This window comes from Nuphar pumila, chromosome 17 (genome assembly GCF_984573655.1).
Source record: "Nuphar pumila chromosome 17, dmNupPumi1.hap1.1, whole genome shotgun sequence".
Classification (NCBI taxonomy): Eukaryota; Viridiplantae; Streptophyta; class Magnoliopsida; order Nymphaeales; family Nymphaeaceae; genus Nuphar; species Nuphar pumila.
The window spans coordinates 79,080,418-79,107,649 of record NC_143265.1 but is presented as its reverse complement, the minus strand read 5'-3'; the positions used below and the strand labels follow the sequence as shown (position 1 = coordinate 79,107,649).

The 27,232-nt window shown below is 39.6% G+C and overlaps 2 protein-coding genes and 1 non-coding gene across 3 annotated transcripts; 2 read left to right on the top strand and 1 right to left on the bottom strand.

Annotated features, from left to right (window-relative positions):
* The first annotated feature begins 1,167 nt into the window (after positions 1-1,167).
* On the top strand, positions 1,168-14,593 carry LOC149812382 (transmembrane 9 superfamily member 3-like). The gene is made up of 7 exons (XM_089992853.1): positions 1,168-1,380; positions 1,854-1,894; positions 1,989-2,574; positions 2,663-2,800; positions 2,890-3,046; positions 3,155-3,639; positions 14,082-14,593. The coding sequence occupies exons 1-7, from the start codon at positions 1,229-1,231 to the stop codon at positions 14,299-14,301; spliced, it is 1,779 nt and encodes a 592-aa protein (XP_089848979.1). The 5' UTR covers positions 1,168-1,228; the 3' UTR covers positions 14,302-14,593.
* Positions 14,594-18,501: 3,908 nt separating this feature from the next.
* LOC149812380 (methylecgonone reductase-like) lies at positions 18,502-25,199 on the bottom strand. Its single transcript, XM_089992852.1, has 4 exons — positions 24,817-25,199; positions 22,906-23,152; positions 21,720-21,899; positions 18,502-18,950 (listed from the first exon to the last, which is right to left on the bottom strand). The coding sequence occupies exons 1-4, from the start codon at positions 25,128-25,130 to the stop codon at positions 18,726-18,728; spliced, it is 966 nt and encodes a 321-aa protein (XP_089848978.1). The 5' UTR covers positions 25,131-25,199; the 3' UTR covers positions 18,502-18,725.
* On the top strand, positions 18,504-18,575 carry TRNAM-CAU (transfer RNA methionine (anticodon CAU)). The gene has a single exon. It is a non-coding gene; the product is annotated as a tRNA-Met (tRNA).
* Positions 25,200-27,232: the final 2,033 nt, after the last annotated feature.

Below are 27,232 nucleotides of genomic sequence, written 5' to 3'. Positions count from 1 at the left end.
TAATTCATAGAATAAGTACTTCCAAAGTACTTAAAAATTCATCGTATAATCAATATGATTATATCATATTCATTCACATACATGAATAAAATATATAATAAAATGGATTCATGAATCCCAGGCTTATCCGTGGCATAAACAAAAATATGGCTCCAACTACTAGTCAATATGCCTCGACCCACATGGACCCTGGCCCTGCCAGGGTTTAGCCAAAAAATAAAATTTTTTCAGCCCGTCCCGCAGTTCCAAGAACTCGGCCTGCGGCCTATGCCGCAAGGCCTGTCAGGCCGGGCTAGGCCTGCGGCCTATGCCACAAGGCAGAGAGCATAAAAGTCTGCAACCTGAGCCGCAGGCGGGTCAGGCGGGATGACTAAGCCTGCGGCCTATGCCGCAAGGCTGGAAGCATAAAAGCATGTTGCCTGTGCCGCAGGGCAGGGTCAGACCAGATAGAGCCTGCAGCTTATGCCACAGGGTGGGAGCAAAAATTTTTTTTGCGTCCAGTGCCGCCGCAGGACCTGGGCAGGCCTGCGGCCTCAGCCGCAAGGTCTGGCCCATGGTTGGGCCTCATATCCTTGTATTTGGAGGTGCGAATGTGGCACGAGCCCCACGCTAAGTTCCATTTTATGTCAAATTCTGGATTTCAAATCGGAGGTTACTTCGCCCACAAGGGGCTGGCTCATCTAGTAGGAGCTACTTGTGAATGTCACCCAGTTGACATAACACCACAAATTTGAAACCCAGGGTTGGCATCCCTTGTCGAAGCTTGGTGTACTCTCCGGTGGGCAGGGGGGACCTTAAGGGTTTGACCAACTGGAGGCGAGCCAAAGAAAGGTCAGCGAAGGAGAATTTTTTCTTGGATTATCCAAAAAATCGGATGCTCCTTCGGATTTTGAGGTCCTTATTTTGTAATGACACAATAAAGAGATGAGAGGACCTGAGATCTGGCCTCAGGTGGTCAGATCTTAAATCTCTAGATTTTTAATTTGAGTAGATTCCTTGAATCCCAAGATTCAAAGGTATCAACTGCACCTTTTTTTACTCTCAAAAAAGAGAGAGAGAGCCATTTTGGTCAGTAGCGGGTATTATTATAATTTAACTCAATTTAACTGAAATATAACCTGAATCAACAGTGAGTGGTAAGAACAGGTCGCCATTTGGAATACCCAACTCTTTGAGTTCAACGCAACCCTCTCTCTCTCTAAGGGCTCAGAAGAGGGAGAAGAAAAAAATGGCGGTGAGGACGACGGATCTGCCCGTCCTCGCGCTCCTCCTCTTGATCTCCGCTTGTCGTGTCCGATCGGACGCGTCGGATCACCGGTACAAGCACGGCGACACCGTCCCTCTCTACGCCAACAAGGTCGGCCCCTTTCACAACCCTAGGTAACGCTATCTCTCTCTCTATACTGGATCTGTGAATGTGGATTTTCTAAGGTTTCGAATGGTTTTCTTCTTTGGCATGCGAGACCGATCCGCGTTTCGGTTTAGATCTGAAGGATTTCGAGGTTTTCCATTTCTTCGATCCCTTGCGCATGGCCGTGTCCGGTTTCTTGTGTTTCAGGTCTTCTTTTTTCCTTTTAATTTCGCTTGATTCTGCGGTTTTCACGGCGATTTAGTGATGGATTGCCTGCAAGATTCAGAATCGCGGCTCAGAGCTTGTTTAATTGTGATGTGAGGAGGGAATGGTTGGGAAAAAGTTGGATCTTGGCGTAGATTCGGGAAAAAATTAGTAATGCAGGAGCGTTTTTCTCTAGATTTGCTTGTTTTGCATCGATCTATACAATTCTATCACGCCGCGTTTCTTCTTATGTTGATTGCTAATTTGTAAACTGTTTTTGGATTGTTTCCGATCTCAGTGAGACGTATCGGTACTTCGATCTGCCATACTGTTCTCCAGGTTAGTAGTATGTGGCGTTGATCGTCTCCTGTATCCAGTTTCCTCTTTCTCTCGTTTGTTCCTTGCTTCAACTGGTGTTGCATCTCCGAGGCAGGTCATGTGACGGATAAGAAAGAAGCTCTTGGAGAGGTTCTGAATGGCGACCGTCTGGTCGATGCGCCATACAAGCTTGATTTTGCGGTCGATAAGACGTTGGAGACTTTGTGCAAGAAGAAATTATCAAAGGAAGATGTTGCCAAGTTCAGGCAGGCCATTATCAAATACTATTACTTCCAGATGTACTACGACGATCTGCCGGTCTGGGGATTCATTGGGAAGGTTGAGAAGGACAGCAAGAACGATCCTACTGAGGTCAAATACCTGCTCTTCAAGGAAGTCCTCTTTGAGATCCTGTACAACAAGGATCGGGTCATTGAGATCACCGCGCGCGCGGTGCCTGAGACGGCTGTGGACATCACAGAAGATAAGGAGATCGACGTTCAGTTCACGTACTCGGTGAGCTGGAAGGAGACGACTACACCTTTCGAGGCTAGGATGGAGAGCTACTCGAAGTCTTTCTCATTGCCTCATCACTTGGAGATCCATTGGTTCTCCATCATAAATTCCTGCTTTACTGTGCTTCTTCTCACCGGATTCCTTGCTACCATTCTAATGCGGGTTCTAAAGAACGATTTTGTCAAGTAAGCTTGTTTTTTTGCCCAATGTTTTGTTTCCAAAATTCTATTCAGACTCTTGATTAATTGTTCTTCTAATTTGTGGTTTGTCTAGATATTCTCACGACGAGGAGTCGGCTGATGATCAAGAGGAGACTGGTTGGAAGTATATCCATGGTGATGTTTTTAGGTACCCTAAACACAAGTCCCTGTTTGCTGCTGTTCTTGGGTCTGGGACGCAGTTGTTGACTATGTAAGTTTCTGATTGGAGCTTTGGTTTGCAATGATCATGGTTCATTTGTTTTCTTTACGACAATTTGATTGTCTTGTATGCAATTCCAGAACAATCTTCATCTTTATCCTTGCACTAGTGGGGGTCTTCTATCCATACAACAGAGGATCTCTATTCACCGCACTGGTTCTTATATATGCTCTTACATCTGGTATTTCTGGTTACACTGCTACTTTTTTCTATTGTCAACTTGAAGGAACAAACTGGGTATGTGTTTATGTCGGCCAGAACGCATGCCTTGTAATTTTTTTCTTCAAACCTTCCTAACGGTTGCAGTTACTGTAACTCTATTTGACGCTCATGCTGGTTTTACAGGTGAGGAATTTGTTGTTGACGGGGTTCCTTTTCTGTGGGCCTCTGTTCCTCACATTCTGTTTCCTGAACACTGTTGCTATAGCATATAGCGCTACTGCAGCATTGCCATTTGGCACCATACTGGTTATCCTTCTCATATGGGCACTAGTTACATCACCTTTGCTTGTTCTGGGTGGAATAGCTGGTAAAAACAGTAAGGCTGAGCTCCAAGCTCCAGTTCGGACTACAAAGTATCCCAGAGAAATCCCACCATTGCCTTGGTATAGGGGGACTATCCCCCAGATGGTGATGGCAGGATTCTTGCCTTTCAGTGCTATCTATATTGAACTTTACTACATCTTTGCAAGTGTATGGGGACACAGAATCTACACCATCTACAGCATTCTCTTTATTGTCTTCATCATTCTCATCATCGTCACTGCATTCATTACTGTGGCACTGACATACTTTCAACTTGCTGCTGAAGATCATGAATGGTGGTGGAGGTGAGTTAATATACATTGTATTCTGTTATGTTAATTCCATACAATTTCTGTCTCTGCTTCCTATTTCATCTGTTTTTCTTTTAATCTATTTTTTTCCTGTCCTCTCTCTCTCTCTCAGTTTTATTCTTTGATTTCCAGTTCTATTGATTTCTATTTACCTATGGTTTTCTAGTTGCAAGATCATGTGAGTATGAACTTGTCCTTCACAGACTGTCTAACTTCATATATTTTGTGTTCTGTATGGTTGTGTTAATGCTTGAACAGTAGTAGTTTACAATTGTTTTCAGATTTTCCTGAGTTCAAATGCGGCCCATCAGGAGGGCAGAAGTGTAAGATACAAATATAAGGCACTAGGTTATTAACATCGAGAAATTACTTTGGGTAGCAATAGAGAAAAAAATTTCAATCTCAATTAGTTTTGTTCATGTAACAGCATATTATACTTTCCCTTTATTTTCTGTGAAATTAACCATTTTCGTACTGAACTTAGCATTGTAAACCTACGAAAATGGTTTAAATCATAAAAACTCTTTTGAAATTTTAAACTATCACACAATATAATCCTGCACATTCTAAATATTGAGCAATCCACTGTTATTAGTCTATCTAAGGACTGGAAGCAAAATCATAAATAAATTTGTTGTTAGGAGGCAAACTACTATTGTTGGTTGTTGGATTTATCTTCATTAACCATTTATTCTTTTGGGGTGCTTTCAGAAATTTCTTTCTCCTTGACTTGTTCTGATTATTCCTGAAGAAAGATGTATTTGATTGATGTAGTGTTCAAATTATCCAAGCAACAATATTGATTTGTGAAACTTCCTACTCTATCAAAGTCAAAACTTCATTTTGATACAAAAGATTTTTTCTGAAATTTACAGTTGAAATAATGTTCATTGGCTATTAAGTGAATGCACAAAGTTGCCTTTGCGGCCTTGACTCATCTCAGTTACTGTTTGGAAGTTGTTCTAGACTCTGGTTGTTTATATATTGAAGGGAAATTTTTAACCATGTTTTTGTTCGTAATTTAGTCCGGCTGGTGGATTGGTTGTTGCTAGCTATGAGTAAAATCATGATAGCTTATTTCTAACAAACCACTCAAGTTGAAAAATTAGTCAAAAATTTGACATAGCTAAGCCAATAGCAAGCTTATTTTGACTTTGCTAAGCCTATTCCAGACCTATGCCACAGATGCATCTGTAGATATGAGGTATAGCCATTTTGTGGAGTATCCATTTCAAGTACTAATTAAACTACATTGTATTCTGCTCCTTGAACTAAAGCTTTGGTAGATTTTATGTAGTCAAAAGCACTAGACGGTGCCTAGTTGGTAGACCCCCAAAAAGACTAGTTGAGGACTAGGTGGGACTAGTTGGTACCCCAATTAAAATATAAAAAGTACACAAAATATACATAAAAAAATATGTTTAATTCTTTTACTAAAAAGATGCTTTCATTACACAAGTACAAAAGTACACATACTTTCACAAAATGTATTAATATACATAACCAAAATATACATATATATATAATTGTACACACACACACACCTATGTCACATGGGTGCGGGTGCAGGTGCGGGGATGCGGCACTTCCAAAAAACCCGGGTGCGGGGGTGCAGCAGGGGCAAAAATGTAAAATATATATATATATAATTTTGAAGTTTTAACAGTTTAACATTTAACAATTAACATTGTCATAATATGATTCATCATGCATGCAGTATATCAACCTAAATATCAAAATATCAATCAAATAAGTAAAGCAATTACATATTTGATTGCTCTCTTAGTTACTTAGAGGACTTGTACTTAGGAAACTATGTTTACATCAAGAAGTAACAATATTATTGAAAGCAACTTCAAAAGAAGGCCGATGAACATTCATAAAAATCTGATCACAACAAATGTCAAGGCGTGTAAATAAATCCCACATGCATATAAGACAGGCTAGACAGCAAAAGGCTATCAAGGTATAAGAGAAAAATAAATTCAATGTATTCCAAAATCTCCCTTCATTTCTCTAACGGGATGGGTGAATAAAGAAGACAGGGTGAATAAAAGAGGGCAAAAGAAAGGAGAATTTGGGCATGCAGGAGATCAGAAATGAAATGGCAACAATTGCATTTGACTTGTGTTTCCATTTCATCATTGCCTTTTAGTACTATTCACCCACCTGGCCTCAGTCTGAGAAAAGGTTACTCACAATTGCAATTGGAAAAGGTTCTTCCATTCAGCTGTGAAAAGAACCAAAGAGGATTCCTTGTATGTGATGTTTCTCTTCAATGCTCCAGGCTCAATAGTGCAGATTTAGTTTGATTGTCTCATTCCCTAGTTGTACGCATCTAGGATATAGTTGCCATGCCTACCCAATTCCCACAATCTTCTTTTTTGAAATGACAATTTACCTTAACTTGGTTTGTCCATTCATTTGTGTTTGTGCAGTGACTGTAGCATAATATAAAACTTCATCTGACACAAATTATGTTCATGGCTAGTCCTATTTTAACCTCGTAGAAATGCATGCTATTCTTGATGAACATTACAAGTTCCTTTCGCCTTCCTGGACATGATTCTATGTACAGAAACCATGAACTCATATGGCCTAAAATGACATATGAGCCAAAACTCAGTATCCTTGTACACGAACCATGCACGCAAGCATAGGAATTCATCTAGGCAATTGCATGGAACACCCACATCCATATCATCAAGCTCAATGGAAAAAACAAAAACGAAAATCACTCATTATCTAATTGAACTCATAGATTCTACATTAAAAAAACGTCGACACAGCAGAGAAAGGAAAAGACCCGTAATTTCCTTGGATATCATTGAATCCATCCAATCTAAAAACATAATTTATGAAAAATAAAGAGGCCAATGCTACAAACTTCACATGACAAATCAACTGAGAATAAAGAAATGCAAGGTAGAGAAGAGCAAGAAAACGTACCAGTAGATGAACCCACAAGCAGGATCCTATCTGAACCAAGATTTTGAGCCACACATTTGCAGACATCAATGGTCGACCCAAAAAAAGAGCCAGAGGGGGGGGGCTCAACCCCTCCTGTGCTGAAAACGAGGGAGTTGGAGGGGCTCAGCCCCTCCCCTGCCGACCCAACAAGAGACCGAGAGAGGGGGGGGGGGGGCTTGGCCCCTTCCCTGTCGACCCAACAAGAGAGCGAGAAGGGAAGGGGGTGCTCGGCCCCTCTCCTGCCGACCCAAGAAGAGAGTGAGAGAGGGTACATACCTGCGAAAGGAGAGGAGGAGCCTGGGAGGCGGAGCTGGGGCGGCGATGGGAGAGAGCTCGAGCTCAGGGGGAGAGGAGAGGAGAGATTAGGGCAATTTTTTTTTTTGCCCTAATCCTCCTTTTCATCAGGGAAAAAGTTTTTTTTTTAACGCCCAAACTGTGGACAAAAATGACCCTGGGTGCATTGACCGCACCCAAGGTCGTGTTGACCGCACCCGGTGCTGAACCCGCACGCGCACCCGGGTCGCGTCGACGCGGGTGCGGCACCTGTTTTGCCGAGTCCCTGTGACATAGACACACACACACACACACATATATATATATATATTTCAATTATTCATAACATATTCAGTATAATCAACAAAATATGCTTTCAAGTTTCAACCTTTCACAAAAGCACAATAACACATACATATATAAATAACATATTACATAATTCATAATACTTAACATGCTTTCAGGATTTTATAGAAAAATTCATCAGAAACAAAGTAACACACACACACACACACACACACACACACACACATATATATATATATATATATAAAACATAATCAATTAAAATTCTATGTTTCACAAAAAAAAATCCCAAAAGAAAATTAGTACACATACATATATATAAATATAATAACTAAGCATGTTTTCATGATTTCACATAACAAATCACACAAACACATGCACATATATATACAAAAAAATAACAATATATATAAAAATAATAAATGGCTAAACTGCCCTCGTGCCTAGGCGAAGGCAGCTTAGTCGCCTTGGTCGGCAAAATTGGTACCTTTTAAGTTACCCACCTAGGAATTGCAAAGCCTAGGCTTTTTACTTACGCATAGACCGATTAGGCGGACTAGTTGGTGCCTAGTGAGGGCTTTTGACTACATAGGGTAGATTTAGATATGCCATTGGTTTTAATTTGGTTGAATAATCTTGGTCATGCCAAATATGATGAAAGATGCTGGTTTTAAGCTATTTTTGCTGATAGTCTGTAGCTCAAAGTTTTTAAAATTGTTGTATACAGTAGGCAGAGTCAAGTATTAGGAGCTGTAATTTTTTTTTGAATCATATACAGTAGGTACAAGTTTCTTTTGGATTTTTAAGTTTAATTGACAAATTATCATCCTTACTGGACGAGATGTAGGTGTTACTTTTTCTTTGTGTACTTTTGATTTGGTTGAGATCAGATAGGAATTGAAGTTCGAGAGATAAAGGCTGTCTTCTGCAACTTTGTTTGTCATATCTTTTAGAAGATTATGAAATTGAATAAAAATAAAATATCAGTTGTCTTTGGCTTTTGTTTCTTTGTTAAATGGTTTCCTGACTTTCTCATCAACTGGCAATTTAATTGGATATTATAGAAATGGTCTGTCTTGTCCCCAGGGCCCTGGTTTGTGGTGTTTCCTGCTAATTTCTACTACTAGGCATGATGACATATTCACACGCAATATGCATTTTATTACTCCCCTTGAACTCTTTGTGTACGGTACCTGAATTCCTTTCTTTAAGGTTGTTGTGGCTATGCTCCATCATGTAGGGATGCTTCGAAACATATCCCCTTTTCAATTGTCCTACACTGGAGTCTGGACATTAATTTCTCCCTATTCTGACCATTTGAGGTTTCTTGGCATTATTATTCTTTTTCATATATGCATTGATCTCCTTTCTTTGCTTGCTAAGAAGTGTCCTAAGTTCTAAGCAATTTTTTTTTTGATAGGTTTGCATAGTCACCAGTATTTGGTATTGTGAAAAGGCAATTTCTTCTTTAGTTCATTAATTCTGCTCAGTTTGCCATATCCTTAGTCGCTTCTGCAGATTACCATTTTTGAGTACCTGTCTGAAAAGTGCCTTCTTATCAAAGTACTGGTTCCTTTCCATTTTTTTCATACTTTCTATAGCAAAGTGAAAAGGAAAAAAGAGAATGACAAGAAAACATCAGATGTTCATGTTTTTGTTTTTTAATAATTTACATTCAATTGCTTTGCAATTTTCAGCTTTGTCATACTTTCCTTTTCCCTTGTCCTTCCAGTTATTTTTTCCTGTTTGGTTAATTTTGTACAAACATATTTCTTGAATTATTTTGGTGTAGTCTTTGGCATACATTCAAGCCAATCCATTATTGCCTATAACGATTTTTCAGAACTTTGTATAATTGATATTTCTTTCTAAACAGATTTTGTAAGTCCAAATGGTCAGTCCTTGAACTTTTTAGTTGCCATGTTCAAAACTGAAACTTAGATTTGTCATAATTGCTTATGTTACCATTCATGTGTGCCCATAGTCTATGTCACACAGACACTTCACCTATCCTGTATATCCTGTATCGACATGAGTCAACATTGTGTCATTAACTTCATCTATTTTCTTTTATGATTTTATTTACTTTTTTATATTCACTTGAATTTTTTTTCTCTTAAAATTTGTCGTCAATTACATTACATTTCAATTTTAATTTACTTTCATTATTTGATGTTCCTAAATATAGCGATTTAGAATTGTTGTTTTATACACACACACACTCACATACATACATCTACGTGTGTGTACAGCTGTGTCTGTGTCCTAAATTTAAAATTATCAAATTGTACCAGGCAAATCTGCATTGTGTCCTGCTCTCGCATCCGTATCCATGTGACATAGCCCATAGTTCTTTTTAAAGGGGTTACCTCTAATTTCATTCGGCTTGGTTGAGAATTGAGTTGGCGCCACTCTTAACTGGCCCCACCTATTACTCAATCATGTTTTTTTCATTGTTCAGCTTTTTAGTAGAGAGAGGAACGAAGATTTGCATATGGTTTTTATTGATTTGGAGAAGGCATACGATAGAGTACCTAGGGATGTTCTCTGGTGGACAATGATGAAGAAAGTTGTTTCTCTCAAGTACATTAGTATAATTAAGGATATGTGTGAAGGAGTACTAACCAATGTCCGCACTTGTGGAGGGGTGACAACCAATTTTCCTATAACGGTTGGGTTACATCAAGGATCTGCTTTAAGCCCTTTCCTATTTGCTATAGTGATGGATGAGCTTACGAGATCAATCCAAGAAAATGTGCCATGGTGTATGTTGTTTGCTGATGATATTGTTTTGATTGATGAGTCTAGAGCTGGGGTTAATGCTAAGTTAGAATTATGGAGACAGACATTGGAAGCAAGAGGTTTTAAGTTGAGTAAGAGTAAGACAGAATACATGGAATGTCGGTTTAGTAAGCAACGAAGTAGTGATGGGAGTGTAGTGAAGCTTGGTGAGCAAAAAATACCGGTGGATAATTGTTTCAAATATTTGAGATCTATCATTCAAAAGTATGGAGAAATTGATGGAGATGTAAATCATAGGATAAAGGTTGTGTGGATGAAATGAAAAAGTGCAAGTGGAGTGTTGTGCGATCGTAGAATGCCATTGCGGTTGAAGGGAAAGTTTTATAGGACGACTATTAGGCTCGCTTTACTATATGGTACGGAACAGTGTTGTGAAAAGCGTTGAGGCGTAGCGAGGCGCTCCACCAAAATCTGAGGCGAGGCGTAAACCTCTAGGCGCAAAGCGTAAGCCTCAAAAAATTTTTTTAACTTAAAAAAATTATAAAAATTATCTAAAATTATAAATAAATAAGAAATGCTTTATTGATGAAGCAACAACCAACAAGAAATAAAAAATCTCAAATAAATACAGAAAAAATATGAGATTAACATGTAAAAGTAACATTAATACAACAACTTGATCTATGTAAGTATCTAAGAAATAAAATATGAGCATTTATTCAATAAAAAATTAACATTAACAACAAAATGCATATTAAAAAATGTAAGTATCTCTCAATATGAGCATTCATCAAATGAAAATAGTTCATCACTCGATAGTCAATGCTATATGCTCCATTGGATAACAAGTAAATAAGTAGTCTACATCCTGAAATGCTGTCTAAGAACATTCCTCTTTTAACAGTATGCATAGTATGAGTAATACAGAAAAATAATAGCTCACATTGCCCAAGTGTATTTGCTAACCTGCTCTTTACTGAATATCAAAGTGGCACGCATTGCCTCATTTTATCCGGATCCATGCCACCACCATCATCTGCACAGAAAGGAATATCTAGAAACTATTGTAAAATGAGAATATTAAACAGTTTAGTCACGCTATATTTGAAATGGTGCAAGTCAGTGGCATAAAGCCAGCCCCCTGCACATCTTTAAGCTTCTTTATTGAGTAAAAGCTACACACTACACAAAATTTGATGCATTTTTTGCTCCTACAAGTGACATCCATTATAAGTAACCAAATATATGAGATCAAAAGAATGTATCAACAAAAATAACATAGTTGCACTTAAAAACAAACAGCCAAAAAATAAGAGTGTCTACAATCAAAGCATAACAAAGCAATGTCAACCACAGCCAAGTATTCAGATTGCATCTAACGCCCATCTGCTCTTCTAGATAGACAACAGCAGCAACATACAAAAAAATCATCAATACAGAACTGTAAGAGGACATGCACAAAAATGACAAAAAAAATGATTCTCTAGAAACTTGATTGCATATAAGGCAACAGTCAGAAACAACTTTAATCCTTGATACCTGCCGTATGGAGAGATTGAAGAGAGGGAGACAGACACGAAGGAAAAAGAATGAAGGGGGTCGGGGTTACCTGGGGTCTGGCAAGGGCTGCCGGCGTCGCGGCTGCTTCCGGCAAGAAGGAGGAGGCCAAGAAGGGAGGGACTTATAACTGCAATGCAGAACATGACAAATAAGTGCATCAGTCAACAAGGAAAAGTAGCACTTCAAAAGAAAAGTAAAAACCCGAAAACTAACATTGGTAGGCCCATGAAATTCAATACCGAAGACTTAGCAGTATTTACCAATAAAGCTTGCAAGTCCTGGGAATAAGAACTAACAACTGTACAGAAAAAAAAGGTGTTTACAGTGACTTTCAGGATCAGAAAACAAATTGTTATCCTTCATACCTGTGCTTTGCTGCAGCAGAGAAAATGGAAAGAACTAAACAGTAAAAGAAAAGAAAAAATAAGGAAAAAAAACAGTGAGGGAAACACCAACATTTCCTCTGTTTTCTCCTGCTTCAAGCTCAAGCCATCTCCAGGCACCCCAAAATTGCTTTACTCTGTTAGAAGAAAGAAACCAGACACCAAAATCCGAGCTCCCCAGGTCTGGACCGATTCATATTCAGTAGATTTGTGCACCAGAAACACTGTAAAAACTCAAGCAGATGGATCATGAATTAGAAACGTGGTATTGTCAGTCGCAGCATCGACTCTGAGCAGCTTTGCAGCTGCAGGAACCACATCGATCATACTGTATAGAGCATTAAGACCAGCTTCTTCCAGTGGCACCACCTCATTAAGGTCGAAACCCGGCAAGATCGGAATTCTCTTCTGTTCAGTACTGATGGTAGCCATGGACGAGCAGTGGGCAGCCTCCAACATGATGGCTGCGGCAGCCCTGTCTTCGTTCCAAAGACATCGAGACGAGAAGTGGGAGACGAGTGAGGGACTGTGAGAGAGAGGCGAGTGAGGGACTGCATGCGAGAGAGAGATGAGCGAGAGACGAGAGAGAAACCGCAAAACAAAATGAGAAATTAGGGCCCCGACCCTAATTAGGGTCGGGCCCCTGATTTAATAGCATTTATTTTTTGGTCAAATGGGGGCTTTGACCCCCATTTGACCACCAAAAAAAGGCGCATACGCCTCACATTGAGGCGCATTTCGCCCTGAGGCGTACACCTCAAGGCGTGTGAGGCGTACGCTTCAAGGCTTTTACGCTTTATACCAGCACCTCAAGGCACAAAGGCCCTCGCCTTGAGGCGAGGCGCACTTTTTGCGCTTTGAGGCGCGTTTTTAATAACACTGGTATGGAATGTTGGGCTGCCAAGAGACATCATATTCAAAAAATGAGTGTAGCTGAGATGCGTATGCTGAGATGGATGTGTGGAAATACAATAAAAGATAAGATTCAGAACGAGGAGATACGTAAGAAGGTAGGCGTTGCACCCATTGAAAATAAGATGAGAGAGAATCGTTTACGGTGGTTTGAACATATTCGGCGAAGGCCTAATGATGCTCCAGTTAGAAGGATGGAGAAATGGGAAAATATATTAGTTAAAAGAGGTCGGGGTAGGCCTAGGAAGACATGGATGGAGGTGATACGAAAGGATATGAATGCTTTGAACCTCACCGAGGACATGGCATTGGATAGAAATGATTGGAGGAGAAGGATTCATGTGGAAGACCCAAAATGATTTTCTTTTTTGGTTCATATCGCCGACCCCAATTGTTTTGGGATGAAGGCGAAGTTGTTGCTGTTGTCAGCTTTTTAGTAGCTTGTCCAAATGAATTGTGTATCTGTATTGCTTTTACAATTTGTCACAGCGTGGACTGCTACTAGTTGGCTTTGAGAAGAGAATTTAGTGTATTGTTGTTGTGTGAATTCCAGTATTTGGTCATTCTGTGCAATACTTATGAGATCGTCATCATACATCCTATGTCACAGGGATTCAGCTAGCAGGGTGCCGCACCCGCGTCGATGCGACTCGACGTGGGTGCGGCACCGGGTGCGGTCAACCCGACCCTGGGTGCGTTGATCGCACCCAGGGTCATTTGTGTCCAACTTTTTTATTAAATTTTTTTTTGTGTCCAATTTTTTTATTTATTTTTTTTGTTCTGGGGGGCGCTGCCCCCCCTGGTCCTTCGTCCGCTGACCGCACAGCGGGACCCACGCTGGGGGGAGCCCCCGGACCCCCCTTTTTGCAAGGGCAAAAACTCTTAATCAGGCTCCACAACTCATCTGCTCGACCCTTCCCCTGCACAAATTATATATATATATATATATATATATATATATATATATATATATATATATATATATATATATATATATTTTTTTTTGCCGCACCCCCACACCCAAGTTTTTTGAAGGTGCCGCACCCCCGCACCTTGCACCGATGTGACATAGCATACATCTAATATTATTTGTGGTGTTGAAGTTATTCTTTGTCCAATTGCGTGTATGCTGCTAATTTCTGCTAATCAAACATTTTTGTTTTCCTCTTTCTAAGCACTAGCTGTGTGTGTGTGTGTGTGCACTTGCGCATCCATGCTTGCTTTACATGATGTTTGTGCATGCCATAAGTGCTGGTATCTCTGATGCTTCTTCTGCTGGGCTTGATACAGGTCTGTTCTTTGTGGAGGATCAACGGGGATATTTGTCTACGGCTACTGCTTATATTACTATTATGCACGATCTGACATGTCTGGTTTCATGCAAACATCTTTCTTCTTTGGTTATATGGCCTGCATCTGCTATGGATTCTTCCTCATGCTGGGAACTGTTGGCTTCCGAGCATCGTTACTATTTGTTCGTCACATATACCGGTCAATTAAGTGCGAGTGATTGAAGTGCTTAAAATGCTAACTTGTGTTTTGCTTGTTCTCTAAAGCTTTTGGTATAGAGAAATAGTCCCAATATCTTTTGTTTAAGTAGGTGAAAAGGCAGGGTTTAAGTTGAGGCCATGTATTCCAGAAAAAAGCAAAGCTAATTCTCAACTCATGTCTATCATTGTTGTTGTCGGGTTCGTTGGGTATATTTAATTCTCTTAAATGCTGAAGAGAATATCAGGTTATCGCAGTAGATTGTAACATTACATGTGCCTGTATTTTCTGCATAACAATTTTCGTTGTCATTGTTACTTTTTCTGGATTACGTTTCTCAGCAATTTACAATGTATACTGTAAAAGGAGAACGCATGGGCTTCAAAGAATATCCTATTTGCTAAGATCATGAATGAGAATGAAATTCTCGGATCCCATATCTTTGTTGTTACCATCATCCTTGGTCTGACTTTTCATTCCTTTTGCATGTGCTGATGTTCACTTCTTTTTGAGTTTCCTTAGATTATATATGGTGCTTTTGTGTAAGCCTTAGGGCAATTTCTCCCCTTGGGATGAATTTCTCAGAATTTGATCGAATCCTTTGGCCACAAGTCTGGCTTTTAGCCTTTCCAAGGTTCCATCACTCTTCAATTTGATCTTGGATACCCGCTTACTGCGAATTACATTCATGAAAGGGCTCTCATTTCTTCTTGCATAACATCACGCCAAACAGTTTTAAGAATCTGGGTCTCGAGGTAATAAAATATTTTGGTTTTTGTTTAACAATCCCATCAGTCATCCCGGTAGCCATATGATGAGTCCTAATGGAACTAACAGGGTAAGGATCGACAGGGGCTTCCTCATTGTTACCGTCCTCCACGGTGGCTCCCCGATACGGATCGTCATGATGGTCAGTCACAGTTGGGATCTCAATATGATTTAACTTTTTCATTTCAGACGGTTGATCGTATTGAAATAACTGTGCATGATCACTAAGAGTGCTACCTTGATTTGACGTAGGTTGGGTCCCAACTTGGGTATCACCACTTTCATCAGATGGCTGGCCGACTCATTCTCCAGTACTAACCATCTCTTTAGATTGCTCACTTGAAGAGAACAAGGTGCCTGGCTTGGAATAGGTAAACATTGTTTCGTCAAACAGCACAGAAAGACACATGGTAAGGTTTTAGGATCAAACTTATTATTTGCAGTCTTTAAGATACGGGAAACAATGACAACCAAAAGCTTTCAAGCTTGCAAAGTTTGCAATGGGGTTTCCCTTTGGATTATCGAAAAACAAAAAAGAAACAAGATGAGCTTAGCTCATTCTTTTGTTGGGGGTGTGTGCATGCCTAGCAAGAATCCTTTATTTATTTGAAGTTGTACTTTATGTAATGGTATATAATATAATGAGGTGCTCCATGCAAAACGCTAAAGAGGCATTTGACATTTCTTAAAATGGATGGTGGGTATTACGGGTGTCAACAGGTCGGGTTTACCCTGACCCGACCTGACTCAAACCATACAGGGTCCCTGTATGATGATAAATAATAAGACCCAGTTAAGACCCGGGTCCGGATCCAAAGATTCAATTAATACATGGCCCTATGTATAGTTTGTGAATTTTTATACGAGACCTGGTCCGACCCCAGTTCTGATTAGGATCCGCAAATTTCAATGTAAAAATGATAAAAAATATGGTTTTACCAGGTATGGTTCATGTAGTTCTTATCTGGTCCTGGTATAATTTTTCTTACAGTAGACCCGAGTTCATACCCAAAAACTGGGTCCAAGTCTGGTTCCACCTAGGTCTGAACCAAACCAGATTCAACATTTCCCCACATTACTGATTTTGAGATTTTGGAAATGATTGCTGGAAAATGCAATTTTCTTTTCTATACTTTAAAACATAACAAAAAGCACCTCCGCTAGGATGGCCTGCATGGCCAGCAGGGTGGTTGTGAGGGTGCTGAGATGAAGGCACTGGACTAAACCCCACTGCAGTACTGGTGGTCCAATTAGTATATGGGGCGGGGTATGGTTTGTGAAATTTCATACCAGGCTCGGGTCGGATCCAAGTTTCAATTGAGACCGGTGATTTTTCAATATAATAAAGATGAAAAATATTATTTTATGGGTTGTGGACCGGGTGTGGTTTATGTAATATTTATAGGACCAAGGTATGGGTTTTATTATAGCTGAGTGACCCTGACTGGACCTAGTACCAGCACCTCAAAGACATATCTGGATTTGGACTCACCTGAGTCCGAACCAGATCCGACCCATTGACGCCCCCTAAACATGAGAAAACGCGTCTCATCAAGATAGTTACTCTCTCAATGAAGCAGGTTTCGACCACAGATGTCCAGGTTTTGTACAAGTGATCAAGCAAAGGTGCCTTGGTCTGCGTATCAGCCCTGTGTCCAATTATGGTTGGTCTCAATATTACGCAACATTTCTCGCATATAAGGTACATAAGATTACTTATAATGAAATTAGATGTTACCAACGGTAGGAGCAGCTAGTGCACGTCACTTTGTGTTGGGACGTTGCAGGTTCAAAACCCAATGGTATAGTTGTATAACTGGTAGGGGTTTGCCTAACCCCAGTTTGCTTTTAAATAAATAAATAAATTGGATGTTATTTATAAAATGTTAGATACGCCCTCTCTCTTATATACACACACATTTGGATGATTGTTGCCTGAGAGTATTTAAAAATTTCATCCTTACACTTCAATGTGACCATCTTATTATATATAACTTTGCATTCCATCTGACTGGATGGAGGTGTGCATGGGCCTGCTCTCACACATCTCATGGTTCCCAAGCAAGATGTAATATAATCAACCATAGATTATATACAACATGACTATAACTGCTCTCACCACCACAGTTAATAAAAAAAATTTTAAGAGAAAAGAAAGTTATTATTCGGATGGAAAGATTAAGCACAGTTTCAGTAAGCACAGTTTCAATAAGCGGGATGGTGGTTGCTATACGAAGGCCAATTGGTGGGGTATTTGCCAAAGACGATTTTAACAAGTCTTGCAGCTAATGTAAATAGTATAACATTGGGGAGGACAAATAAGTCATAATCTAAATACTGGAAGACACATCAACTGATATAGTTAGCGGCCATTTTCCATGCGAAAGATTTGGAAAATCAAGCTATTTTAGTGACATTAAGGTTGCTGTGGATGGGCACAAGACTCTTCAAGATATCCTCAACATCTTGAAGCTTTTGCAACAAACCCCAACTGCTATGATGTGAAAGACCTTGGGAAACCTTGGCGGTACCCTAAACTATGTGTTTTTGTATGGTGGACCAGGTTTCAATGAAAAAATGTCAGTAAAAAATAAAATTTTCACTCGCCGGTGACTGGTCAGATCAATAAAGTTCCCCAAGGTTTAGGCTTACTACCGCTGCTAAAGGTCCCAGCTGGGACCTTTAGCGACAGTCAGAAATCACTAAAGCCTAAAAATGCAAAAAAAAAAAAACTCATTTTTTTTTGTGTTTTTTGCACTGACCGTCGAGTCCAGCTGGTAGCTGCACAACTAAGGGTTGTGCAACTATCACTTTATATATATACTCTCTGCCTCGATAAAAATAAACATAGACAATTTTTTGTGTGATTAATGAGAATGAACAATTAATAAATTGTGCAAATTAATTGACGGGGGCAAATCGAACCCTATTTCATTTCGGGAAGAGATCGATTCAGCTCGATCTTGATAACGTTGGGGCTTGCATAAACAAACTCTAAGCTTGATAAAAAAAAAGATTGAACAATGATAAGCTACCAAACATAATTAAAACAAAAGAATTAGGTTCCTTAAAAGCAAAATATCAATGAATAGAAAGAAATCTGCAGGAAAAACATGAATGGTTTAGAAAAAAAATTCTAATCACATGAACCATTTGCTACAAACTAGTAATGATATATGGGCGAGATAGGTTGGCACTTATTGAAGAAGATGATGATGATGGGGATACACAGACAGAGGCTAAACCTTCTTCACGGCTTACGGAATAACAAAAAGATAGAATTGTGATAAACTCATTGAATCTAATGACTCGATCATGGAAAAGGCTGCTGGTGGTTTGAATTAGCCACTTATCTAACTAGTTCAGTTTTCTAGTAGAATTTTATTGCTAAAAGTGGCTCGACCGCGTCCTGGGATGACCATAATTAAATCAATATCCCTCTACCATTCACAGCAAATCAAAGTGGCGCAGCGGAAGCGTGGTGGGCCCATAACCCACAGGTCCCAGGATCGAAACCTGGCTTTGATATGCCCTTTTTTCTTTATATGCACGAGGACAAGATCATACAGTTTTCAATTATTTAGGATACTGTTTTGCGTTTGCGTTTATTTTTCCAAATTACACTCATCACCTACTTCAAGTTCAACCACTGGTTTTTAGGGCAAACAAACGAATTCTTCACATCTCGCCATCCCATAATTCCTCTATGGTTCTGAATGGTCCATCAGGAGAAACAAACACTTCCTGGACAACCAACCTGTGTTGCGGGATGGAGCTGATCTTGTCTCTGTCCTCATGGTTCAGTTGCCAGTCAAATATGTCCATGTTCTCCTTCATCCTCTCCTTGTTGAAGCTCTTCACCACGAAGCTCACATCTTGCTCAAATTCCCACCTAAGGCAAACCTGCACAGAGACCACTTTATTCGGTAAGCATTCCTTTGAGCTTGGCTAAATGCTTCCCTGTTCATCGAACGAACCACTTAGGGTGCGTTCGCATTGCAGGACAAATGCTGCACGGACAATACATGCGGCGTTTGTCCTAGACATGCCAGTCGCACCCCTGGGGGTGTGACTGCTGCGTCCTGACAAATGCAACTGCACTGGACGCAGTGCGCCCCGTTGTCTGCATGTATCAAACACGGGCAGAGTTCTAGCAGGGACCGGTATGTCCCCGCACGGGTGCATCCAGCGTATCAAACACACCCTTACAAGGTTGGAATGCAGTTAAGTTGAGAGACCTTGTTTTGAGTCTTTATGAATATGAGGGTTAAATATCTTCTACTTTCTATTATGTCATACTATCTAGTTGGAAATCGTAGGTACAAGCTAGAAGTTTTGATTTGTTTTTTTAGAATGGCACAAACGTTACATGAAAGTTACTATTTTTTTAGAATGGTACAAATCGTAGGTACAAGCTAGAAGTTTTTAGAATGGGACAACTAGAAGTTAAATTCATAGTTAAGATCCATGAAAGTTACTATTTTTAACCATCGGTTTAAAAAGATATGTTTTGCTATTTCATCAAGCTTAATGAAGTTAAATTCATATTCACACACACACACACACACACATATATATATATAGGTCAGGTTTGGTTCGGACCCAGGTAGAAATAGACTTGAACCAGATTTTTGGCTATGGTATCGGGTCCAGACCCAGGTCTAATGGGGTTCACTATAAGAACAACCATACCCGAACCCGATAAGAACTACATGAAACCAAACCCAGACCACACCCGGTAAAACCATATTTTTTATCATTTTTACATTGAAAAATTGTGAATGTTAATAAGAACTTGGGTAGGGTTTAGATTTGGTATAAAATTTCACAAACTATACTAGGGTCCATGTATTAATCGGACCTTGGGGTCCGGACCTTCTTATTTATCACAATATGCGGACCCCACAGGGCTTGGTTTGGGTCGGGTCCAAGTAAAGCAAGCCGTTGACACCCCTACCCCATTTTCCTGTATGAGTAATGGGTCCGTGCTAAACCAATTTGGTGCTAAACCGCATGCTAAATGGGTTTTTTGAACTTTTTTCATTTCATTTTTAAAATCTGACCGTACAGATGTGATGTATGTACTTGATTTTAGAGGGATCAGCTCATGAAATGTTTGATTCCAACACATGGGTGGGTTTTTATAAAGTTCTAAAAATCAATGGTCTAAAATCTTTGTAAATTTTTGAGACTCCAAACATGGAAAACACATGATCCAGGTGAGGATTCTTAGCAAATCGACTATATATATATATATATATATATATATATATATATATATATATATATATATATATATATATATATATATATATATATATATATATATATATATATATATATATATATATATAGGAAAATGGGTCCGTGCTAAACCAATTTGGTGCCAAACCGTGTGCTAAATGGGGTTTTCGGGTTTCTCCGATGCTTTTTATGCAATTCTGGCCCTATAAATGTGTTGGGCATGGTCGATTTGCTAAGAATCCACACCCTGATCATGTGTTTTTGATGAAAAAAACGATGTTTGGAGCTTCGAAAATTTACAAAGATTTTGGACCGTTGATTATTTAAACTTTATAAAAACCCACCCATATGTTGGAATCAAACATGTCATGAGCTGATCTCCATAAAATAAGTACATAGATCACATCTGTAAGGTCAGAATTTAAAAAAAAAATGAAAAAGCCCAAAAAACCTATTTAGCACATGATTTAGCACCAAATGGGTTTATCACCCACCCATTACTCTCTCTCTTTCTCTATATCTATCTATCTATCTATCTATATATATATATATATATATATATATATATATATATATATATATATATATATATATATATATATATATATATATATATATATACACACACACGATGAGTATGTTATAAACAATTTATGTCCTACACACTATAAAAAACATAGTTGCAGTTGTTTTTTTACTTAATCTTAACCTGCAAATTTATTCATCATTGCTTATTCACTAAAATCAATGCTTCACCATGAATAGATTTTTGACGAGAAACCTTGATTTACATTTCACTAAGTTTTGATGTCATATGAGTTCAATTTTTTATTTTTCTAAAATGCACATCTAAACACAAAAAATGCTGAATCTAATACATGTTTTGTACCAAGTAATCTATAAAGAATACATTTATGAGGTTGGATTGAGCGAACACCTGAACTTTTGTCCTTTAAAGCTGTTTAGAATGTTTAGGTGATACGATTGTTTGGGAACTCTCTCTCTCTCTCTCTCTATATATATATATATATATATATATATATAATGTTTACTAGAAATATGTGAACTGAAGTATGAACCTAGAATTTTATGGTTTGTTTTTAAATTTTAAGGTACCAATGTGGATGCTTGGTTTTATAGAAAAAGGCTCGTTGATCATCCGATTACAGTACATAAACATGATCTTTTAAGGCATGAGAATCAACGGCTCAGAACTTTTTTAAATATTCAAGCATAAAAAACCACATTTTTTTTATCAAAAATACATGATCCAACATTTGATTCCTAGCAAATGGACCACACTGAACACATTTGCAGGGTTGAATATGCAAAAAAAGTGTTGAAAATGCCTAGTTCACACTCAGGTTCACATATTTTCAGTAAACATATTCTAAGAATGGATAGTTGGATAGTGGTGAATCATGTTACCTGAGCTACACTCTTTCCTCTAGCTTGAGATGTTTCTTTGAGAACGTCGCAATCCATTACTGCATTAGTCCCCCATACGTTTCCTTTGCCACCCAAGGGAGACCAGGCACTTACATGAATACCCTTTCTTGCACAGAGTTCCCTCAACTTTGTCTGCTGCCAGAGAGGATGCATTTCCACCTATTTGGAAAAAAGAAAGGAAGGGCATTGACATTATTCGTCTAATATCTGACCCGAAAATCCCAATCAGATAGATATAATGTCACCAAGTTCTCACGATGTCACAAGTTCGAAACCGGCAGGTGGCGCCCCTTGCCATAAGGTCAAAGCTGGATGTACTCCCCGGTGGATAGGGGGGGGGGGGGGGGGCACAAGGGTTTTACCAAGCAGAGGCCAGCTAATTATGTGTGATCGACGATGGGGATTTTCTATGAAAAAAAACTCTGAAAATGTGTCGCTAGATGCTTATTGCACAGTGAAAACAAAAAATGCTACTTAAGGTTCATGTTTGTTGAGAACGGATCAGGTGATTTGACAAAAATATAATTTTTTTTTTCTACTCTGAAACCACCACCATTGTGCAAACAATGGACACCCACCAAAAGTGATGATGCCATCATTTTACAATGAATGGTGATGATTTCAAAACACAAAAAAATGTGTTTTCTCAAAACACAAAAAAATGTGTTTTCTCAAAACACATGGGGCTTGTTTGAACTCATGAAACAGGCTGGACAGGCTCAAGCATGAACAACCAATGTTCGTCTCTCCAAGGTTCATATAGACTTATTCGTTAATAATAAATACATTTTACATGTAATGTATATTATATAATGAAGATGGTTGAAGTGTTTGGCTTGCAAGCAAAAAAGTTTATAAAGTTCAAATCTTATGACTTACGAGTTTGAAACAATTATTTATTTTGTAAAATGAGTTAGTTTGAGCCTGACTTAACAGGTGTAAGGTCCAAATTCTATTGTTTTCAACTTTTAAAAGATATTTTTTTTTTGTAAACGAAATTGCTCATGCTCGGCTCATTTAGCTCGGGCTTTTCAGGCTTGACACAAGAACTGAGTCAAGCTTGAACACCCTTTGTTCGGATCCTTTGGCTCGTTTACCAGCACTACTTCTTGGTCATAAAAAAAGCAAAAAAAAAAAAGAGCAGCAAAATTATGACAAGTGACACCTGGTTGACAGCCGGGGATATCTTAGCAGAGGAGAGAAGATCAGAGAGCTTCCTGCAAGAGAAGTTACTGAGACCGATGGATTTGGCGAGGCCAAGTCTGTGGCACTCCTCCATAGCTGCCCATGTAGCATTGGCATCCAAGGGGAGGAGGTCTTCCTTCATGAAAACCATTCGCTTTCCCGCTTCTTTCTTCAATCTAATTGGCACATGAATGAGGTACAGATCCACATACTCCAACTGCAAGCACCTAGAATTCACACCACCCGGATTAGAAATAGCCAAAATCACCGGGTTGCACAGAACTAGGGGTGGCAAAACCTGACACGACCCGCCAACCCGACCCACCAACCGGCCTCTTAGGCGGGTTCGGGTTTGGAAAAAATGAACCCGTTTAATAAACGGGTCGACCCGCCTAACCCGTTTATTAAACGGGTCGGGTTCGTGTTAGGGGTATGCCAACCCGCCAACCCGGCTGACCCGTTTAATAAACGGGTTAGGCGGGTGGGTCAACCCGCCAACCCGTCTGCCAACCCGACCCACCAACCTGACCCGCGAACCCGTTTACCCGACCCAACCCATTTATTAAATGGGTTGGCGGGTCGTGTCGGGTTACCCGTTTATTAAACAGGATGGGTTTGTGTTTGCCACAGCCGACCCGTTTAATAAACGGGTCGGGTTCGGGTTGAGGTATGCTGACCCGCCAACCCATCGGGTCGATCCGCCAACCCGTTTATTAAACGGGTCAGCCGGGTTGGATCTATGTTTGGATTCAGATTTGATCCAATCCATTTGCACAATTTACTATAAGGTAGGGACCAATTTGCAAAAAACACTTTTTTTGACCAGATCCAGAATCACTACGTATATTTTGGATCTGGACTCAGCCTTACATCTTTATTTTGGTTCGGGCTCGGATTTGGATCAATTTCACAAAATTCAGATTTAAATTCGGATCAAATAGGACCTGGCTCAGATATGATCTGCTTGAAGTCTTAGTTCAGATCAGGTGATATGGCATCCTCACCGTTCATATGGATGGTCGGTCATGATACCATATAGCGGAGGCACGGTGATACTACATATCACCTGATCTGAGTACGACCATCACACTTATTCAAAGAAACCCAGACACTCTACATGGAGAGCGAATCATTAGTCCATGTTATGACTTGGGTGTGGACTAATCCTAACCATCCAGATGCATCAGTTGGATGGCCAGGATTTGTCTCTCCATCACCATTACGTAACCCTGTCTCAGCGAATCACATGACTGCTTTTTTAGTGGGGTCCGCGTTATATTGCTTTGGGACCAATGCTGCCGTCTGATTGGTTGATGGCGTACAAAGGATAAGTTAACCAATCCCTCGGATCACCTCTAACTGCTCACCCCCTCTTTCATGGACAGCAGACCAGGTGGCCCACCCTGACCTTGTATTAATTCGGGTCAGGGTGACTTTTTTTTATCAAATAGTATAAATGCATAACCTATGATGTTTGTAGGAAGTAGGTTTTGATTTATTTAATTTTAGTAAATGTTTAGTTATGAATTTAAGGGTTTTCTATGTTTTTTTCAATTACCATTAGACATGAATCCATGAATAACTCATAATTTGATTTTAGTTAGAATATTAGTTTTTTAATTAACATAAAGGCATAATTTGTGATGTTTTATAAGAATTAAGATTTTGATTTGGCTTTTTTTGCTGCAGCTGTGTTTGTATGACTATATAATTTAGGTTTTTTATTTGGTACGCATATACACAAGTAAATTCTAAGTGCTTTTATGCTCACCCTACTTTAGATTTCTGGCTGAGCCCCTAGAATCATACGATTTCAAACCACATGAAATGCAAATGATGAGCACGCCCTTATTCAAGATTGCAGAGACCAAGAGAATGAAAAAAGACTCACTCTAAGCTCTCTCGAAGGGCAGGCAGGACGAGGTCAGGGTGCGCGTCGGCACACCAGAGCTTAGTTGTGATGAAGAGCTCGTCTCGGCTGCTAACCATTCCATGCTCAAGTGCGTAAGCAATGGCATTTCCCAAGAGAGTCTCGGACCCATAGACTGCTGCGGTGTCGAAGTGGCGGTACCCCGCCTGGATGGCATCAAGTATGGCCGAGTAGACGAGTTGAGGGTCGGGGAAGGGAAGCGCTGCGGTGCCAAAGCCGATCACGGGCATTCGGTGGCCCGAGTTCAGCATGACCTGCGGGGTCTCTCCAGCCATTAGTTTCCTAACCCCTAAGGGTGATAGGCCTCCTTATCTCTTTTTCTTTCTCTCCCATCTCTCTAGCTTCACATGGGGACACATGACCAAGAGAGAAAGCGATGCATAAGGTCATGAATGGATTACGATAAGAAACCGCAAGAGGAAATAAAGTAGAACCCCAAAAATGTAATTGCTTACTTTTAATGCGCTGCTGCACCTGATCACTCACCATCGGAAGCAGATCAGGTCATGCTGAACATGAGCGTTTTTGCTCATGCCGACATCGTGGCCGTCTGTTTGCATTTTGGATGAATGCCACGTGGTTTTGTTGACTTTTGACCTTTTTAAAATGCAAATCTGATGGCCACGATGTCAGCATGAGCAAAAACGCTCATGTTCAGCATCACCTGATCTGCTTCCCTCACCATCTGCATATGCTGTTGGTCCCATATCTCATAGGCTGTACCTCAAAGATGAGGGGGTGGGATCAGGTGTGGTAATTTTCAATTTCCATAACTAGGGGGTGTCAACGGGTCGGGTTTGGTTCGGACTCAGGTGGTACCAGACTTGGACTCAGTTTTTGGGTATGATATTGGGTTCAGACCCAGGTTTAATTGGGTTCACGATAAAAAAAAAACCCATGCCCAGACCTGATAAGAATTACATGAATCAGACCTGGACCATACCCAGTAAAACCATATTTTTTTTATCATTTTTACATTGAAAAGTTGTGGGTCTTAATCGAATCTCATCCGGGTCTAATATAAAATTTCACAAAATATACCCAGGTTCATGTATAACCTTGGGGTCCCGACTTAGGTCTTAATCATTCGGGTCCAGACTTGGGTCTTAATCAAGTCTTATTATTATTTATCACCATACCCGGACCCTATAGGGTTTTGTTTGGGTTGGGTCTGGGTAAACCAGGGCCATTGACGCCCCTATCCATCACGCACTTGTTTTTTGCAATCGTCCTTGCTTTTTATTCATTTGCTAAAATTAGTCCTTTTGTGAAGGAGGTGTTAGGTTAACCATGGTCAAATGTTGACCATGGTTAAGTGGTCATACCAAATGACCAATTGACCAGACAATTTTGACACTTTTTTGCTTTAATAATGTTTCTCAAAGAGGTAATTTTTGACATTTTCATAAACATAGTCCTTGCCTTATTCATGTTTTGCAAAAGAGTCCTTCTGTAAGGGCATAAACACCATTTCCTTCCCTTAACTCTTCTATCAAGAAGGTCAGATCAGGGTTACCAAAAGCGCAATATGCGACGCTTCCGAAGCGTGTGGGGGAAGCACCCCTTTCAAAACAGAAGCTCGCCTCCCCATTTGAGGGAAGCGAGCTTCCCGACAATGAGAAGCACGTTCCCTAACCAAATGAACGCGCGTTTTCTCGAATGAGTAAACACAAACACCTTTTGGCGAAAACGAGATTCTCAGTGTTGGGAATCACGTTTCCAGGATCGATTCCTCTTTTTTGAGGCTCTAACATTTTTGTCCCTACCTTATTCAGTTTTGACCCCAAAAAAGATGAAAGCTCATGTTTTTTAAGGCTAAAAAAGTTATTTGGTGTAAAATGAAAACACAACGCTTAGGTATAGTGCCCTAACTACTAGGATAACGATAACTTTATAAACTTATTATATATATATATATATAAGGCTAAAAAAGTTATTTGGTGTAAAATGAAAACACAACGCTTAAGTATAGTGCCCTAACTACTAGGATAGGATAACGATAACTTTTTTAGCCTTTTATATATATATATATATATATATATATATATATATATATATATATATATATATATATATATATATATTTATCCGTGCATTATCGAGCTCAGTAAGCCAATCAAGCTTGGCTTGTTTGCTCATCTGAGACTCTGAACCATGTACAAGCTCAGGTCATTTAAAACACGGACGGGATGAGCTTAACCAAGCCGGCTGGGTTCGTTGGGCAACCCTACTTGGCAGTACCCTAAACTATGCATTTTTGTATGTCAATGAAAAATGTCAGGAAAAATAAAATTTTCATTCTCTGGTGACTGGGGAGATCAATAATGTTCCCCAAGTTTCTTCATGGTGGTGTATTTCAAACTTTTTTGATCAATAA

What these genes read in the sequence shown, in the direction of transcription:
- LOC149812382 (XM_089992853.1), top strand. Translation starts at nt 1,229, where the DNA reads ATGGCGGTGAGGACGACGGATCTGCCCGTCCTCGCGCTCCTCCTCTTG. An exon ending in CTAAAGAACGATTTTGTCAA is followed by an intron (nt 2,575 to 2,662) that starts GTAAGCTTGTTT and finishes TGGTTTGTCTAG; the next exon opens with ATATTCTCACGACGAGGAGT. An exon ending in GGGACGCAGTTGTTGACTAT is followed by an intron (nt 2,801 to 2,889) that starts GTAAGTTTCTGA and finishes ATGCAATTCCAG; the next exon opens with AACAATCTTCATCTTTATCC.
- LOC149812380 (XM_089992852.1), bottom strand. Translation starts at nt 25,130, where the DNA reads ATGGCTGGAGAGACCCCGCAGGTCATGCTGAACTCGGGCCACCGAATG. An exon ending in GCCCTTCGAGAGAGCTTAGA is followed by an intron (nt 23,153 to 24,816) that starts GTGAGTCTTTTT and finishes TGTGAATTCTAG; the next exon opens with GTGCTTGCAGTTGGAGTATG. An exon ending in GAGGAAAGAGTGTAGCTCAG is followed by an intron (nt 18,951 to 21,719) that starts GTAACATGATTC and finishes GTCTCTGTGCAG; the next exon opens with GTTTGCCTTAGGTGGGAATT.